The sequence below is a fragment of the Cavia porcellus genome, unplaced genomic scaffold (assembly GCF_034190915.1).
Source record: "Cavia porcellus strain 051 isolate PalLab524CR breed Dunkin Hartley unplaced genomic scaffold, mCavPor4.1 scaffold_15, whole genome shotgun sequence".
NCBI lineage: Eukaryota > Metazoa > Chordata > Mammalia > Rodentia > Caviidae > Cavia > Cavia porcellus.
In genome coordinates, this window is record NW_026947498.1 from 60110092 (window position 1) to 60129804 (window position 19713).

At 35.3% G+C, this 19713-nt stretch overlaps 1 protein-coding gene across 4 annotated transcripts in view; it reads right to left on the reverse strand.

Annotated features, from left to right (window-relative positions):
* Ccdc191 (coiled-coil domain containing 191) overlaps nt 1–19713 on the reverse strand; it is an 89678-nt gene that overhangs the window by 63321 nt on the left and 6644 nt on the right. For 3 of the 4 annotated variants that reach the window (XM_063224994.1, XM_063224993.1, XM_013151838.3), the window contains exons 3-7: nt 11073–11214; nt 10241–10384; nt 5944–6119; nt 3452–3675; nt 258–408 (exon numbers count right to left, since the gene is read on the reverse strand). In XM_063224994.1, the coding sequence (XP_063081064.1) occupies nt 258–408; nt 3452–3675; nt 5944–6119; nt 10241–10384; nt 11073–11214 (837 nt within the window). Of the gene's footprint in view, nt 1–257; nt 409–3451; nt 3676–5943; nt 6120–10240; nt 10385–11072; nt 11215–17088; nt 17129–19713 lie in introns of all 4 variants that reach the window. The other variant, XM_063224995.1, reaches the window with a different exon arrangement.

The following is a 19713-nucleotide window of genomic DNA, read 5'->3' on the forward strand; positions in this document are numbered from 1 at the left end:
TAGTCAGGAGCCCTACATTTATCCTTTCATTTCCCCAGGATTCTCCACAATATAAACATTCTAGAAAAAAGAGTCCCAGAACAGGAATTGGTGCACGGGTCTGTGCCTCAGGTTAGCTGGGCTCCACATAACAAATGGCAGGGCAATTTTGTTACCTAGGATGAGACTCACATGAGCTTAATGTTTGTCTCACCTCTGATGAGCTTCTTTTCCTTTCTACTATAGACTGCTGAATAAAGAGACACTGTAACACTGACCTGGTGATTTTCTTTGAAAGTTTGGATTAGTAGCTCTTTCAGCTCCCTTTTTCTTTCTTTAGCCGCTTTTTCTCCATCCAGAAGAATACAAGCACTTGGAAATATGTCTTTATCTGGATCCTTTTGAAGATTTCCTTGCTGTTTCCTCTCCCTGTTAATAACAATTTTAAAATACATGTGTGTGTAATGGATTTAATAATGGGGAAACTACAACTCATTCTAGTGGAACGAACAGTGAATTCTGCTTCAACAGACACACATATTTAGATCAGGTTCTAAAACTGTGCTTTTTAAGGGGAGGAGCCGTATTCTTTTATAAATATGGATTATACAAAATAAAACTGTTAAAAAGTACCTTGACAAATAGAAAGGCCTATAGGTATTTCAGTAAAGCATTTTTAAAATTTAACACTGAGCTATCCTTTGATTAAAATTTGAAAACTAACAACTATTAAGTATTCTCTAAAGTAAGTTTTCTTTCTTCTTATTAGGAAGTAAAAAGGATTCTCAAGTGAGAAAGGAGTGAGAGTCTTATTACAAGGTTTCTAGGAAGAAAAACAAAAGAATGAAATGTTATTAAGGAGAATCTAGAGTAACTCTAAAGTAGCCAAAAGACAAAAAATAAGAACTTTAATGACCAAGGAAAGACATTAAGCAAATCTAGAAGCTCTTAGTCATTGTGTTACTCTTTCCTGTCTCTCCTTTTTCTTGCCATTCTGTCTGTCTGTCCTCACCAAGGTCCTCGGCTCACAGCTGCTACCTTCTTACTGGAGTATGGTTAACTATATAGGTACAAATATATAAAGTACATATGGTAAGTCCCTGAGTTACAAACATCCGAGTTACGAATTTTCATAGATACCAACCAACCTCACATTATCAACATTCATAGATATGAACAAATCATGGCAGCAGCTCATGTGTCACCAGACAAGGTCACAGCTGTGCTGCTGTGTACTTCCTGCACAGTGCAATAGTGTATAGTAGTACGGTACAGTTGAGGACTTAGTGTTTTTATGTGTGCATGTTTGGGTTTTTTATGCTTTACATTTTTTTTTTTTTGTCTTTTTCCTTTTTATCGGTACCGGGGATCGAACTCACGACTGCCTGCTTGCAAGGCAGGCGCTTATGCCGCTGAGCTAAACCTCCATCCCCCAATGCTTTATATTTTATACAGGACCATTAAGACTCATTGTATTGGACTTTCCAATGAATCTCACTTATGAAGCTTTTCCCAGAATACAGCTCTGGGTGAGTCAGGAACTGACCATACTATTAATGATACAGTACTATTAATGATAGTCAGAAATCAAGATTCCTTGTGTGGCCACAAACAAACTATGAAAATAGCCAAGTCACCTAGTCTTCACTTTACAGTTGAGAAAATTGAGACTGAGAGGGATGCCTAATTACAGACATATTCTAATATATGGTACAGAGGGCACACAATGTTATTACTGGTGATGTTAACCTTTTACACCTTGTTAAAGAGAGTTCTCTGGCATTTTTCCCTTTGTAATTAATAAGCATCTTGAGGGAAACACTTTAAAATTATGTAATACAGGTGATTCAGATAGCTTAGAAGTTATAAAGCCCTATCAAAATTGACTTTCACTAATTTCATAGCAATGTCTATTATAACTTTTATTTTAATTGTCTTTGTACATAAATCTTTGTTTGGATTTCTGATCATTTTCTTAGGGCTATTTTCCTAAGACCAGAATTCTCAGGCCAAGGGAAAATACCATTTGTGGTCTCTTGTTTGTTGTTTATTGCCAAATTGCTGTTTGGAAAGTTTAAATCAGTTCATCTACCTAGAAGCAGAGCCCATTATCTGTCACACTGTAACTATGGGTAAGCTTTCAACTTTTGTAAGAAATGACTCGTCAGAGAACATTTGTAAGTGCCCACTGTGAATACAACATCCTGCTACCATCAACCATTACTTTTTTTCACCATTTATCTTAGGTCAACCTAGTTTTTCCAGGGTTTGGGAGCAATTTGAAAAGCAAGGTTGACCCTAGAAAGAACTCACTAAAACACTGGTGATTGCTTTCTGAAAGGAACAGCACCTGGAGGAGACATGAGCCTGGCACTTGAAGGAGTGAAGCACATGTCCACTGCAGAGCTGTTTTAAATTGGGCAGAATGAGAGCAATCAAGAACACAGGGAGAAAGACAGTGTAGGCTGATGCGGGTGGAAACATTATCTAATAGGTCTTTCTGGCTTTTTAGTAAGAATATATTCAGACACTTTAGTCGCGTTGTTCCAAGACTTTTTCAGTTCATGCATCAGTGCCATTTCTCAGAATAAATACATTAGTTATTTTACATGTGAAGCTCATTTTCTGCATAAGGATGGATAATAGTACTATAGCCTGTGGGGACTATTTTCATTTTCCTTTTATGTCAGGTATTTTTCCTTTGTCAGTGGCAAAAAGGTAATAGTGACTTACTCTATGATTATCAGAAAATAAAGTACTAACAATTCACAGTAAGAAAAGGCACAATTACTGAACTGTAAAAGGAAGGCATAAGAAAACATGTTCACCCTTAAATATACTACCCAACAAAAGAAATGCAAAATAATAAAAATAATGCTTATTAAAATAATTCCTATTAAAAATGCAAAAATACTGAAAGTGATATAATCTCCAAGAATGGGCAGAGTGTGGGAAACTGGCCCACTGCCAGCAAGGCAGTAAATAAGTATAGTACAGCATATTTTGAAATCAATTTGGCAATGTTTCAAGTAATAAAGAGAGCTATATTATTTAAATCAGTAGTAATATGTCTAAGAATTTATCCTGAGAATGTAATTCAAAAGATTAAAAAAGCTATAGGCTTAATGATGCACACAGAAATATTGTTGAAAAATCAAAAATAGCTAAAACATTTTGCAAAATGCATAGGAGGTCATTAGATAAATTATGGTATAGGAACTCAACAAAACAGCAGGGATCAGGGCTCCAGGAAGTGGTTAATTACAGTAGAATAACAACTTAAATGTATTTTACGGTTGTATGGAAAGGGGCTAATACCAGGAGGAAACATAGAAAAATAAATTCATTAAATTGGTAGAAGAGCAGATAATTTTTTTGTGTTTTGTTATGGCAATGTTTATATATTTTACAAACTTTAGAGCACGTCCAAAATGACTGCTCAGACTCTGCACTGCTCAGCACGCTGGCTTACATCTTCCAGGCTTCTTCCACAGTGCGCCTTCTCTCAAGTATTTCCCTTCGCAGCTTTACCATCTCCCTCCGAATCTCCTCCTTCTCTTTCCTGGCCTCCAGAGCCTTCCTTTTCTTCTCTTCTTGCACAAGACACTGAGCCTCCAAGAAAGCTGATTTTTTCAAGGCCTTTTCCGTTCTCTGGCACTCCAGTTCTTTCTCACGTCTTAAACGATTTTCTTTAACCTTAGAATAGAGGGTGAGAAGCAGTCTTTCAGGCAGAACCTTAGAGCACATTTCAAAGTTCAGAATATAACCACTTTAAAATGGCATGGCCTGAGCCATACTGGACCTGGGAGGAATGATAAGAAGTCAATTTACCCTTTCCATGAGCTAGTGCAAGCCATGCAGGACCCAGGAAGAGAAATGAGCCAACTGGCCCTTCCCACGAGTAGACAGCAGCCATGCTGGGCCTGGGAGGAGTGGTGAGAAGCCAGTTTACCCTTCCAGTGAGCTAACTGGTGTGCAAGCTGGAAGACAACAATCCTTGTACCCAAGCAACCAGCTGATTCAGAGGACAGACCGAGTTGACAGCAACTGAGGTAATGAAACAATTTAATGCTGTTTGATTGACTTTGTAGGCCTAAATCAAGTAGGCTGAGCATCTATTGAAAGGATAACAATATGGGGGATTTCTGTCTTGTTTTTGAAATCCATATTGTTCCCACTATTATTTTGTTTTGTTTTATTCAATGTTCTGTTTTGTTCTGTCCTATTTGATTCTGTTCTGTTCTGTCTTGTTTGATTTTATTATATCTGATGGTATGGGCAGCAATTTTGAAGATAAAAAGAGGCATTATGGTTGCCATTAATAGCCAATAATATATTGACTTATTATTATCCTGTTTTGAAATCCTATTCGACTTTCACTGTTTTGACTCTATTCTATTTCATTTTGTTTGGTTTTATCTTCTTTAAAATATGCTTTCATTCTTTTGATTAGTTTTATACTGTTTTGTTTTGTTTGATTTTATTACGTCTGATGGTATGGACAGCTATTTTGAAGAAAACAAGAGACATTATGTTAGCTATTGTTGATTTTCTATTATCTTGTTTTTGAAGATCTGTATTACTTTCATTGTTCTGATTAGTTTTATTCTGTTTTTTGGTTTGGTTTTATTCTCTTTAAAATAAAATTTTTAAAAAATAAAATATTGTGACCTAGAACTACCCTGTGCATTGATAGAAATAGGGGGAAATCATCTGCTTACTGGTGAGGCCAATAAGTTTTATATGAAGGCAGACGATAACTCTCAAACAATCTGGGAAGGATTTGTATCATGTAAAAGCTGAGTCTAGAAGGCAGATCCCAAGTTTTAGATTCTTATTTAGAAATGATTTTCCACTCATAAGATTGTCCAAGGTGTTCAACTACTGCTTTTTTTTTTAACTGAGACTGTCTAACTTAAGAAAAAATAGGACTTTTTTTTTTTGAGGCTACACTGTGAAGGATATAACAGTGATTTGTTGCCATAAGGAGCACCATACCTCAATTCATTTCTAGTAATTTAAATATGTTAGTGATTCTGGATTATACTTGGAAATCAAAAACATAAACTTTGCTGATATTTTTAAATAAGCAGATTCACTTTTTCCTCAAAAACCTATTAATTCTTTAGAGCCCAGATCAGCTATGAATTAAGGAAGTTATCTTTTTACTTCTGTTTTACTTAACTTTACACCTACCTTTCTTTTCATTTGTGATAAGATACCTAGACAATGACCATATATCTCATTGAACCTCTTTTACTCCCTTTTGTCACAAAACCAAACCACAGTCACATTCCTGCCTCATTAATCTAGTATCCCCAGTACTGATTAGGAATACCTTAATTCCACATATTAATTCCAGTTCTGTGTTAGTCGTGGACAGGAGCCAAATACTGGGTCATTTCCTGAAGTTCCTTCAAAAAGTATTGAGACAGTCTTTTCCCCTACTACCTTGTATTCCCTCTGGAGAAAGAAAAGTTCCTGCATGCCTTTCTAATTCAAAACAGATGAACTAGATTTAATTCAGATCTGTCTTCCTTTTCAAATTATAATCACAAAATGAGTGAATTTCAGTTGTCTAAAAAAGAATTATCCTTATAATATTCACCAGAATATTCATAATATATTAATGTCACATTTCAAAAAGCAAATTCAAGCAAATGCAACCCACATATTTCTAATAGGAAGTATTACAATGAAACTTACAAAGCTTCATTTAACACTCTATTGGTCAAAATCAATTATTCTAATTTTGGTAATTTCTTCAATAAGTTGTTTCCTATCCTCAGTTTATGAGAATTATTTTTCATCTGAAGTTCTTATATTTTATTTTTATTCTTTCTAACCAAATCACAGATGGCACCCTTTTTCATAATAAAGCCTAAGTCTTTATTTAAGCTTATTAAATGTGTTACACAAAGACTGCTTCCTGTTATCCATTTTAATTTTGTTTTTCCCTCCCACCTGCTTATGTCTCATCTCCATGGTAAGACGAGGATCCTTCTGCTTCTTGTCTTGGTTTTCCTTCATTCCAAGATCTTCCAACATTCCAGAATCCACCAATTTTTTATGGAGCAGATGGTCTATAAATTTTTGAACAGCGGTACCTTCCTCTTCTTCCTCCAAATAGCCACATAAATCTGGGAGGAAAAAAAAAGAGGGAAATTAAAAGATTAATTTTAGTATAATATTCATGTTTATATGAGGAATACTGAAAAAACAAAGCTGTGTCTGTTAAATAGTACATGATAATCCAGTTGGAGGAATACAGCCCTCGGCACTTATCTTCAGCTGAGTGGAAAATGCTCTACTTGTCAAGAACCACTCTCACCCACATTGCTAACACCTTCTTTACAGTCAAATCTAAAAGTTCAGTCTAAACAAATTTTCAAACACTACTAATAAAGCCATACTGTTTAACTGACTGAAAATGAATCACAAATGTTTAAAGTCTTTAATAAATTTTGACACCTGAAAATGCTAATAAAGCCATCACCACACTCAAGATAATGAACATATACATCAACCCAAAAAAGTGTCCTCATGCTGCTGTGTGTTCACTTCCTTCCCAGGCCCTCTGCACTGCTTCGGAAAGCACAGAAGAGCTCTCTGTCGCTATAGATTAGTTTGCACTATAGATTAGTTTGTGCTATAGATTAGTTTACATAGGTTAAATACACACTGTGTATTCCTTTTGGTCTGGCTTCTTTCACAAGCACAATCATTTTGAGATTTATCTATCTATTTGGGATATTGGTAGTTTATTGATTTTTATTTTTGATGAGCACAGTATTCCATTGTATGAATACACCATAATTTGGTTATTTTTCATACGCTGATGAATTATTTTGTTTTGTTTTCATATTTGGGATATTATAAGTAAGACTGTCATAATATCTATATGAATACAGATCTCCTGTTGGGAAATACCAGAAGCGCAGTAGGTGGATTATATGATATATGTATGCTTAATTTTTAAAGAAACCATTAATCTATTGTCCAAAGTGATTATATAATTTCACATTTTCCTTCTAGCAAAGCAGTGTTTCAGTTCCTCTACTTTTTTTTTTTTTTGTTGTTGTTGTTGCTTTGAGACAGGGTCTGCGGTTCAGGCTGACCTTGAGCTCACTTTGTAGCCCAGGCTGGTCTCGAACTCGTAACAATCCTCCTGCCTCAGCCTCCCGAGTGCTGGGATTACAGGCGTCAGCTATCACGTCCAGCTTCCTCTACTTTCTTTGATATTTGGCATGACCAGTTTTTTAAATTTCAAGCTATTTAAATGGGTACTGTCCTGGTAACTCATACTATATTTAATTTACATTTCCCTAATGACTAATGATACTGAACATCTTCCTTGTTGATATTTTAAGTTGTTTTATATATTATTGACAGTGAAATATTGAAGTTTCTATTTATTGTTACTGAATTTTGTGTATCTCCTAATTTTTGTCAGTTTTTGCTTCATCTAGTTTTGGATGTTAATATATAATGATAATATATTAATGTCACATTTCAAAAACCAAATTCAAGAGAATGCAATCTACATATTTTTAATAGAAAGTATCACATTCAAACTAATATTAGATCTTCATCTAATACTCTATTGGCCAAACTCAATTATTATAATTTTGATTATATTTCTTAATTGTTTATTATTACATAAAATTTTAATTGCTGCTTTCTTAGTGGACTGGCTTCTATACTATAATAAAATTTACTTTTTTGGTCTCTACTGACAATTTTTTACATCAGAGTCTACTTTTTTCTTATATTAGCATAGTTACTCCAGTTCTTTTAGTTACTATTTGCATAATGTATTTTTTCCATGTTTTACTTTCTTTTTTTTTTTAAAATTAATTTGGAGATAGAGTCTCACTTGAACTCACTATATAACCCAGTGTGTTTAAGTGCCTGAATTTGTCGCCATCTTCTTGGCTCAGCTTGTGCCCATATACCCAAAATCCATCCTTTAACTTTCAACTTATTTGTATTTTGAGTCTAAAGTCTGTTTCAGATAACATAGTTATGTGATATATTTTAATCCTTTTTTGCCAATCTCTGCCTTTGAACTCGAGTGTTTAAATCCATTTATATTTAATGTATTTCTAATGAAGTAGCTTTACATTTTTTATTTTGATATTTGTTTTATATATAACTTAAGTGTTTTTTAATCAAGGAATTTTTGTGTTTTTTTCACAAGTAGATGTTAGATTGTTAAGTGCTTTTTTCTATGTGTACTTATATATTCACATATTAATATTTTTTGTAAACTTCATTTTTAAGAAAGTCTTTTGTTTCATATTTTGACCATTTAAAAAAATTTCTACCGGGTTAAGATGATTGAGGTTTGATATGATACTAGACAATAACCAGAAATCCAAATAAAGGGATATAGGTAGATCTACTTATTAGCATTCTATCAAAAGCAGTAACAATATCACTATATTCCATAGGTTTGCCTCAGAACAAATAAGAAGTGCTGAAACATTCCATTTTAATAACAACACTAGTAAACCAAAAAATGTCCAGAAGGCAGCAACAAGGATGATAATATCTAGAAATCACATGACATAAACAACTATTGATAGTACTGGTACTATTTATTCTGGAAACACTGAAGAATATGATTGGTTAGATACGATTAAAATTCCTGCAAAGGAAAAATACTGATCTCTAGAGAGACAGGTCATATTTTCTGTTGCAGCAAAGGATAAAAAATTACTAAGGTCAAAATCTTAATTCTTCTGAGGGAGAATTCTATTGGGATTAGAGCTTCACAACAGCTAGGCTGGCTCCTGTCTGAGGCAGTCTTTAAACTAGGAGGCATCAGGCAGAACACCTATCACCACATTTTAAGGACACTACAGATGAATGTCTATCTGGGTAGGTGAGGAAAGTATATGAGATTATAAAATCTTAAAGGATTCTTATAACTTTCAGTGCTCATGATCCTTAGCTGGTGATTCTGTGGTTTTCAATGTGGCGAACGTTGCCAGATATATTCACAAAAGGTGTTTGAGTTATGCATGGGAGCTGCCTTCACTATCACCAGCCTAAAGCAATGCTCAGATGAAAAAGCTTCAGATCCTTGAGTGCATTTATGAAGCCCCTGCAAGTTAACTATTTAACTTCTCTAACTCCTAGTGCTGCACCAAAGTAGGAGAAAAACATTAGAAAAGTAATAACCTCCATTATACATAATAAAGATATGAATCATTTAAAAAATATAAAATGATATATTGTTTAAATGTAATCTACATGAAAGTAATCACCCAATAATACAGGAGTAAAAGGTATTTTTAACTGCTATTATTCAAAATTGTTTTTTCATTTTTGTTACCAAGGATTGAACTCACAACTTTGCACTTGAATGCTGCTGAGCTAAATCACCAGTCCTTAACTGCTATTATTGTCATAAGCAAAATTAATAATAACAGATTATTTTGATGTTTAAAAACGTAAATTTCCAGTGGCTACCTGAGACCCAGCCACGTTGGGACTTAGGCGGCTGCACAAGAAAGCAATTTGCCTGCCCTCTTGGTAAGCACCCCTGGTGCTGGCTGGGAGGAGAACCAGCAGCTACCCAAGACTTGGCCATGTTGGGACTTACGCGGCTGGCGCCAGCCGGGAGAAAAACCAGTCAGCTGCTCCTGTGAGCCTATCGGCGCCGGCTGAGAATCAAACATTTACGCCCCCAAACCATCAGCAACGGGGGACAGAGTTCTGAGCATCTCTTGGGAGGAAGACCATATGCAATATAGCAAATAAGAGGGATTTCCTTCTACATTCTGTTTGAAGGCAAAGCTTATTTTCACTGCTATGTTTTGTAATGATTGTTATGCTCTATTCAATAAATATTCTCCTTCAATTGGTTTTACAATGGTCTGTCATTGGTTTGATTTCGCTATACCTAATTGACTGGACAACTACTGTGAAGATAGTGAGATATACTATAGTACCTATTTCTACTATCCTGCTTTGAAGTTCTGTACCATTGTCACTACATTGTCTTGTTTGGCTTTGTTCTGTCTTGTTCTGTTGTATTTTTACTACATCCAAAATAAAATTTAAAAAAGGTATAAATTTACCAAGGATATAGTGAAAAGAATTATAATCAATCAAGAAAAGCTAAAGCCAATAATAAAACTAAACAGCACACATAAAAGTCAAACAATATATCATTTATTATTCAAAATCATTTTAAAAATATTAGATTCATCTATTAGATGATAAAGTTTTGAACAATCAGGTAAGGTCTTACCATCAAACCTGTCATATCTCCAATGGCTACTAGCTTCTGGCCTAGGAATGACATTTGACACAGTGTTTTCAGCATCCTCTTCTCCATCACTTGCTAATTCTTCCTGAAGTTTGGTGCCTAACCAGTCACTGACCAATTCTTGGGCTATCAATAAAACAAAAACATCTTTTAAACATTTCAATTTCTTCATTCACTGTCTTAATTTTTACAATAAATATCACTTGAGCAACTATCATGTGTCAAGTATTATTCTACATGTTGGGAGTACATCAAGGAACAAAACTGGAAAAAATCAATGTGAAGCTTACATTCTAAATGGGAAAGAGAGAATAAAAGACATGAGAAAAACAAAGCAGGGAAAGATGTAGTATAGAAATGAAAGGAGGGTACTGTAGTTTTACACTGGGTAGTCAAAGAATGCCTCACTGAGAAGGTATAGGAACAAAGGAAGGCAGAGAGGGAGGAGCCACATGGTTATAAACGGGATATTATACTACTCAGAGGGAAAGCAGGGGCAAGGGCCCTATAGCGGGTGGGCCCAGGGTGCTGGAGAAACAGCAATGAAGCCGGTGTGGCTGGAGAGGAGTTGGGGGGATGAATATCTAGGAAAGAGGTGGATGGATGTTTCTCATTGTGTTTAGGAAAGAAAATGGGCTTGAAATATGCCCTTACATGTAACAATGGAGTTAACCCCAGAGCAAAATACCTTCAGAACAGCAGAAACAAAAATTAATAATGAAACTAAGACAAGCTTTTATTCTATACTTTGGACTGTGCTATATGCAATACTTTAAGAACTTTTAACATCACAGCTAATAATGTATTCTCTCACCTTCTATATAGACTTCATCATGAGCCTCTATTTGCTCGGGTGTTTCCAAATCTATCGTTTGGTTCCAAAGCCTTCCAGGTAAATCTGAATTTCTGGCAAAAAGTGTGTTGGAAACTGCAAATTCTGAGGCTAGCTCCACTTTCTTCACAATAACAGAAAAAAAAATCCATTAACATGACAGTAACCTTGCTTATGATTAGAATATTTCTCTCCTAAGAATCTAATTTGCTATCAAGTACTAAGATTCTTACTTTTCCATTTTTGATGGAATTGTGAGGTTTAAACATCCATAGCAAATATGTTTTTTAAATTTTACATATAGTATATAGCATGTCATCATATTATTTGACCAGATAAACACTGCAACAGGTGTTCACAATGTGTGTGTGTATATATATATATATATATATTTTTTTTTTTTTTTTGAGACATCGTCTCAGTATACAGTACAAACTGGCCTTGAACTCACTGTGATCCTCCTACGTCAGCCTCCTGAGTGCTGGGATTACAGGTATGCACCACCATGCCTGGCTCAAGGTTATTTAAACTCTAGGTAACTTTTGTTTAGTGCATTAGTAATTGAGATCCTGAGCCTGTATATTTTACTTTAAGCAAAAATACTGTATTTTGGCTGGGGATTTAGCTCAGTGGCTCAAAGGGCTTGCCTGGTAAGCAATGAGGTCTTGAGTTCGATCCTGAGCACCAAAAAACAAACAAACAAACAAGAATACTGTATTTTATTCATTCCCATGCCATGAGGAGTTGCATATGAATGTGAACCAAAGCCTGAGTATCACTACTTACTACTCCTGGAAGGAACTTTCCAATTAGGCAAATTATAGGTTCAGAAAAATTGAGGAGTCACTAATCTGAAATCATTCACAATGTTTAACTCAACAGCAGGAGTTGAGTAAGATTTTGAGTAAATTCATAGGATTGGGAAAGCAAATGTGGGATACAGACAAACTACCCTGGAATTCTGTGTGATCTGCTCAATGAAAAGTAATTTATATTACATTTCCACCTCTGATTTCCACTCTCCTCACAAACCTATTTCCATGTTCAGAGTCTTCCAACTTAGGCAGTGATGGCTCCTATTTTTTAGTTCTCCAGGAGGAAAGTTTTGGAATTTCATTCCAACCCTATCTATTCCCCATACAATGTGAGGAAATCTTGACTCTGTTTTCAAGATATATTCAGAACAGGGCTCCTTCCCTTCACTTCCACTGTTATCACCTCAGTCCAAGTTATAATAATTTCCTGACAGGTTTTCTGGAACAACCTTTCACAACAGAATGAGGGAACCCTTAAAATGAAACCCATGTCATCAGAATGGATTTTTTAAAAAACCAACAGTATGCTACATACAAGAAACACATTTAACAGTTACAAAAATGTGAAAAGATTAAACAAAAGTCAAACGATGAAAAAGAATATTCCATGCAACCAGAGCTCAAAAACAAGCAGGAGTAGCTATCATATTTTCAGACTAGCAGACTTCAAGCCAAAACTGATCAGAAGAGATGAAGGTCACTACACACTGGTAAAAGGAACAAATTAACATGAAGAGATAACAATGATAAATACATATATACCAGTACACCCTACTTCATAAACCAAATAGTACTGACAAAAAAGGCCAGATAAACATCAACACAGTCATGATGTGGGAACTTAACACCCCACTTAAACTGTCAGATGAACCAAGCCTTAGAACAAGTGGACTTAATAGATATCTATAGTGTTTGACCTAACATCAACAGATCGTCAGCACGTGGAATTTACTCCAAAACTGACTATATATGAGGCTATAAAGCTTGCTTAAATAAACACAAAAGAATCCAAATAGTCCTAGGCATATTATCAGATAGATCATAGTGCAATGAAACTACAAATCAGTAGCAAGATAAACCAGAGAAATTATGTAAACACATGGAGAGTAAGCAATACACTTTTGGATAACCAAGGAACACAGAGAAAGTCAAAGAAAAAAATACTTCCTAGAATCAAACAATAATAACCAGTAAACCATTCCTGAAATTATGGAACACAATGAAAGCAGTTCTAAGAAAGAAGTTTATAACTGTGAATGCTCACATCAGAAAAACACAGTGATCCCAAACAAATGACCTAATGATACATTTCAAGGCTTTGGAAAAGTAAGAATAAATGCCTAAAACTAGTAGAAGGAAGAAAGTACAAAGATAGAATGGAAATTAGTGAAATTGAAACTAAAAAAAAAAAAACAAAAAACAAAAAACAAATCAATGAATGGAAGAACTGGTTGTTTAAGAGAACAAACAAAATAGACAAATCATTAGCCAAACTTACCACAAGGAAAGAAAAAAACCCATATCCATGCAATTAGAAAGAAAAAGGCAAAATAAAATGGAAACACTCCAAAATTCAGAGGATTAGAAGTGACTACTCTGTAAACCTGTACTTCAATAAACTGGAATCTAGCAGAAATGAACAGATTTCTAGATGCATGTGAATTACCAAAACTGGACCAAGAAGTTATCAACAATGTAATTAAGGCAATAAAAAATCTTAACAACTAAAACCACCCAAAACCCAATGGGACGTACCACTGAATTCTACAAGAACTTTAGGGAAGATAACATCGAATTCTAACAAAATTGAAAGGGAAAGAGTACTCCCAAAGTCATTCTGGAAATTAGCATTACACTTATACCATGAATAGATCCACACTTACCAAAAAATAAAACTATAGGTCAATCTCGTAAGTGAACATAGATAAAAAAAAAATGTCAGCAAGATACTTGTAAACAGAATAAAACAAATCATCAAACAGACCATATTCAGGGCCAGAGATATGGCTCAGGGGCATAGTGCCTGCCTGGCAAGTGCAAGGTCATGAGTTCAATTTCTGGTACCAAAAGAAAAAAAAAATCATATCCATTGTGACCAAGTTGTACAGGATGCAAGGATGGTTCAGTGTGTGCAAATCATTAAATGTAAAACATGAAATAAATAGAAACAAAGACAAAAACCACATGATCATCTCTTCAGATGTAGGTATGCTTTTTACCAAATCCTAACATCCATTTACGATACAAACCCTGAAGAAAATAGGGATAGAAAGACCTCATGTCAACCTAATAAAAATCATTTATGACAAACCTACGGCCAACATCATACTAAATGGTGAAGAAATGAAAACTTTCCCTCTAAAATCAGGAAAAAGACAGGGTTGTCCACTTTCAACACTCTTGTCAATAGAATATCAGAAACTTTAGTTAGAGGTATCAGGCAATAGAAAGGGGAAAAAAGAGGGAGGTATGGTAGAGGAAAGAAGGGGTCAAGCTTTCCTATTCACAAGTAACATGATCCTATACATAGAAGATCCAAAAAACTCCTCTGAAAGATTTTTAGAACTAATAAGTTCAGCAATGCAGCATGATACAATCAACAATAAAAATCAAAAGCATATCTGAATGAATAATGAATACACGAAGAAAAATTAACAACACTATTCACAATAAATTCAACAAAAGTAAATACCTAGTTATTAACTTAACAAAGTAAAAGATCTCTACAACAAAACCCGTACTACTCTGAGAAAGAAGACCAAAGAGGGAGGGAAAAAAAAAAAAACAAACAAACAAACAAACAAACAAACAAACAAAAAAAAAAACAAAGAGAACATCAGAAAGTGAAAATTCATCCCCTGTTTGTGGATAGGCAGAACTAATAATGTCAAAATGGCCATATTACTAAAACTGATTTACAGGTTTAATGAAACTCCAATCAATATACCAAAAGTATTCTTAAAAGAAATAGAAAAAATAACCTTAAAACTCACATGGACCCAGAAGTGACCCAAAATAGCAAAAGCAATCCTGGGAAACAAGAGCAAGGCAGGAGGCATCACAACTTCAGATCTCAAACTATATTACAAAGCTATAGCGATTAAAAATGGCATGGTGGTGACACACACAAATGCTCACACACACACACACACACACACACACACACACACACACATGCACACAAAACAAGTGAATCAATGTGACAAAATAGAGGATGTAGAAACAACCCAGGAACATTCAGCTGTTTTATCTTTGACAAAGGAGCAAAAAAAAAAAAAAAACATCCTGAAGGAAAGACAGCCTCTTCAACAAATAGTTGTGAGAAAACTGACTATCCATGTGCAGAAGATTGAATCTAGACCCGCATCTCTCATTATGAACTAAAATCAAGTAAGAGTGAATCAAAGATCTAAATATTAAAACAGAAACAATCTGCTGAAAGACGAAATAGGTACAATGCCTGGACACCTAGGCACAGGCAAGGACTTTCTGAACAGAATTGTAATTGCACAAGACATAACACAAAGAATCAACAGTCAATTTAATTACATGAAATGGAAAAGTTTTGTAGGAGAAAAGGGTCTATAAATAGAGAAAGTCTTCACTGGGTTTCTAGTTAATCCTGCACTTAGCAGGACAAGAGAGGCAGACGGGCAGAGGCAGGGGAAGCCAGGTGCTCAAAATCAAGATAGGTGCCTGCTCCCCGCTCCAAAAAAATGCAAGAGACAAGAGGCAGCCACCTAAAAGAAAGCTCTTATTTAGTGTATAAAAACATATATATTTCTACTCTAGGGCCACTAAATTAGTACACCAGTTCAGTTAATTGCTAACTCAACCTTATATATGGTCCATTTTTTAAAAATCCCATAAATTCTAAAGCTAAGATTCTGACAAACTCATTTACAAATGTGCACATATTTGATGGTGCAGAGGGTAAGTGGTCTTGGAGACTGGGATCGATCTCTGACAGCCCAGGAAACCAATTAGATTATGATACATTCCAAGCAAGGGGGAGGGAGCTTGACCCTCTTTTTAAGCCCCTACAAGGGTCCACAGCTATCCTGGTCTGGAGTCCCTGTCTTCTTACAAGATAGCTGTCTGTGGCTACTTCTCTTCCTTCTTTCAAATAAAGTGTTTCTGTTCTCCCTTCTACTCCCTCCTTCTCTCCCTCTAATTTGTTACTGATATAAGTTTACGATTCCCAGTTGGTTGTGCTGATAGGTGAGATCATGATTCCCAGATAAGACAACTTCTACACAACAAAGGAAACCACCAACAGAGTGAAGAGACAACCTATAGAACGGTAAAATATTTTTATCAGCTACGCTTCAGACAGAGGACAAATATCCAGAATATATAGAGAACTCAAAAGAATTAGACCCTCCTGTGTTAAAGACCTAATAATAAAATGAACAACTGAAATGTATAGACCTTTCTCAGAAAAAGAAATACAAATAGCCAATAAGTATGTGAAAAAAATGTTTAACAACTTTGGCCATTAGAAAAATGCAAGTTAAAATAATGCTAAGATTTTATCTTACTCCAGAAAGAACGGCTGTCATCAAGACATTAAATGTAAGTGTTAAAAAAGAAATTAAGTAACAAATACTGGCAAGGTATGGGGAAAAAATGAACCCTTCTATATTGTTAGTCAGAATGTAAAGTAGTGCCACCACTAGAAACATCAGTATGGGGATTCCTGAAAAACTAAATTTAAAAATTCCACTTAACCCAGCTATTCCCCTTCCAGACATCTTTCTGAAAGAGTTAAAGACATACTACAGGCACATGCATATACATGCTTATAGCAACACAACTCATAACAGGTAATTCTTAAAAGTGGCCTATATGTACATTAACAGATGAATGAATAAAGAAAATATGACAGTTATACACAATGGAGTACAACTCCATAAAGGAAGATAAATTTATCATATTTATCATATATACAAATATGTACTAATACCAATTTATCATATTTGTCATAAAGAAATAAATTTGAGAGACAATATGGCTGAACAGAGGAAGAGCCTTGTTCAGAGCTACTCAAGAGAAATTCAACTAAAAGCACAAGTAATTGGAAGACGACATTTACCCTGAAACCGAAATCAATCTGAAATGAGAGACCCATACATCAAGCAAAACACAGATAAAGGACTTAATAAAATGGCCAGCCAACCTACCCAGCTGCTGATGGGATAACTGCCCGCCATACTTGTAATCCTAAAAGAAGTAAAAACAAATTGTGTGGCTAAATCAAGCCAAACAGGATAGACTTAGAATATAAGGTTGGCTGCCTCTTCTGACTTCCTCCAAAATAGAGGATGCTACAACAGTGGATGCTACAACAGTAAATCCTATCAACACAAGTCAGTAAACTGCTCCCTCCTAGAAGATAAACCAGTTTTCCTTTTTTTCATTTCTTTTCTCTTTGCCTTTTCTTTCTTTTCTTTTTGTGCACCAGAGAGCTAAATGGAACCTCTAGGAACAAGATGAAAGACTACAGGGGTACATAGTAAATAAAAGGATAAACAAGTAATTTATAGGAAAATATATGCATTTTGATACCATAATGCTTACTGAACCATTCAGACACACAAACTTAAATATCATGCGGTTTCTCTTAGGTGAGAAACACTAAACATAAACAATTTAAGGAGAGAAAAAAACCAGATAATAGAAAACAAGGAGAGAAACCTTTTGTAAATAATGAGTGAGAGCAGGAAGCAGAGTGAGAGTTAAGGTTAAAAATAACTAAGATGTGATGTTTACACACATCAACTCCCCAAGGTGATTACATTCATTATATATCACAAATATGTACTAATATCAAAACATGAAAGCCGTATCACGCCATTGAAAACCCTTCAAAATCTCCCTATCACCATCAGAACAAAGTTAAATTCATGCAAAATGCTTTAATGTGCTGGATCACCAAACTCTTGGGGAGCTCACCAACCTGCTCACTTTCACTCTGCCTCGACTACCCTAACCTCGTCATCTGTTCACTCTCAAATATGTCAAGGATGTTACCAGCTTATGGGTTCCGTACTTCCCCCTCCACAAATACTCATAGGACTCTTTCCCTCTTATCCTTAAGACTTTGCTCAAATGAAATCTCTTCTGCCCATCTCATAAGAAATCATAACCACGCTCCTCTTGGCTCTCTTCCTCTTTGTGGCTCCTTCTCTGTAGCTCTTATTGTAATACTATTTTCTCACTTATTGTCACCTCCAAATATAATGTTGGCAGGGATTATTTTCTGCTTCACAAATGAACTCCTAACATCTAGATTAGTACTTGCATTTAACAGGTGCCCTGTGAATGTTTGTTAAAGGAATGAATAAATGAAAAAAGCTATTTTAAAAGCTGCATTTTTGGATATTTATACTGTCATCTGATCTGTTTTAAAAATGGCTTTCCTTCTTATTCTTAGTGGACAGTCTGGTTGGACCTCTACAAAAGCCTGCTATGGACTTAACTGTCTAATTCTAATGTTTTGTATATTACCTTTAAGTTAGAAGCAGTGGAATAAATTTTAAAGTCAAGAGCTGGAGCCCAGGTTCCCTTTCACAAGAAGGAGGAATGAAGCAAAGATGTCTGGAAGTGATAAAGCATGAGTGGAGATCTGCCTGTGATGCCTGTCCACCTCCACTCCTCAGCTGAAGTTGACTAGAAATGATACAGTGAGTATGAAGATCTGTATTGTGTCTCTGCTCCCCTCTCCTCTGTGCTTTACCGTAAAGGAGGCTCACCCTCCTGCACAAGGCAAGAGAGTGTGACATCATGCAAATGGGCCCCTCCAGTTCCTCAGCACTAGCTTTGAATAAATCCTCTTTTCCTTTTTTACTAAAATATATAGCCCCCTTTGATTTGGTCAGCGGCAAGCTAGCAAGTCTAAGCAAAGAAACCTAAACATATGAACCTAAGTGGCTGGTAACATGTGGAGACATGTTTTTCCAATTAATTTGTCACAGCCCATGGGTTGTCCAAATTCATGTTGGCGGCGTATGCCACTTATTGCATTTACAGTTGATAAAGTCTTTCTCTTTGGATTCTTAAATTCTAAGACAGCAGGATGAATTTCACATAGTACACTATGTTAGTATATACATACATAAACAATACGGTATATGCAGATAAGGTAGAAATTAATTAGTGAACTTTAGTTTTCTAAATTAACACCCATAAACAAACAAACAAACAAACAAACAAACAACATATTTGTGGACATGACTTGGTTCCTCAGGCCAATGAGTAAGAAAAATAATGATGCTTGATGTGTTCTCATCTGAGCTGGAATTTGTCAGGTTTTTAAGAGCAGGCAGTCTTGCGGGTTAAGAGGACAAGACTGACCTAGGTATGAAGTGTGGTATGCGCTAACAAAGAAGTAAGTACAAATGTCTGTGAGGCTCTTAACTGAGCAAGTGTGGGGGTATCACTTAAAACAAAGATTTATTTCTTCACCTATGAGATGATACTAAGGATCAGAAATAATCTTGGTATTTTTTAAAAAATATTTCCTTTTAAAATGTTCAAATGAGGAAGGGAACAAGAAAAAGGGGAAGCAGAAAGGAAAAAGTAGAAGAAATGAGACAAGAAGGAAAACATGGAAACAACACTTTGTAAGTGGGGAGGAGAGGAGGGATGAAGGGAGGGTAGGGGAATGGAAAACAAGCTGTATCAAGTACAGGTTCAAATTCTCTATGACGAATGTGATCGTTACGTGTATCCTAATATATCAAGAAAGTATTTCCTTTTTACTAGCCTCTGAAAAATAAATATAATGGTATCTCAGTTCTTAAATT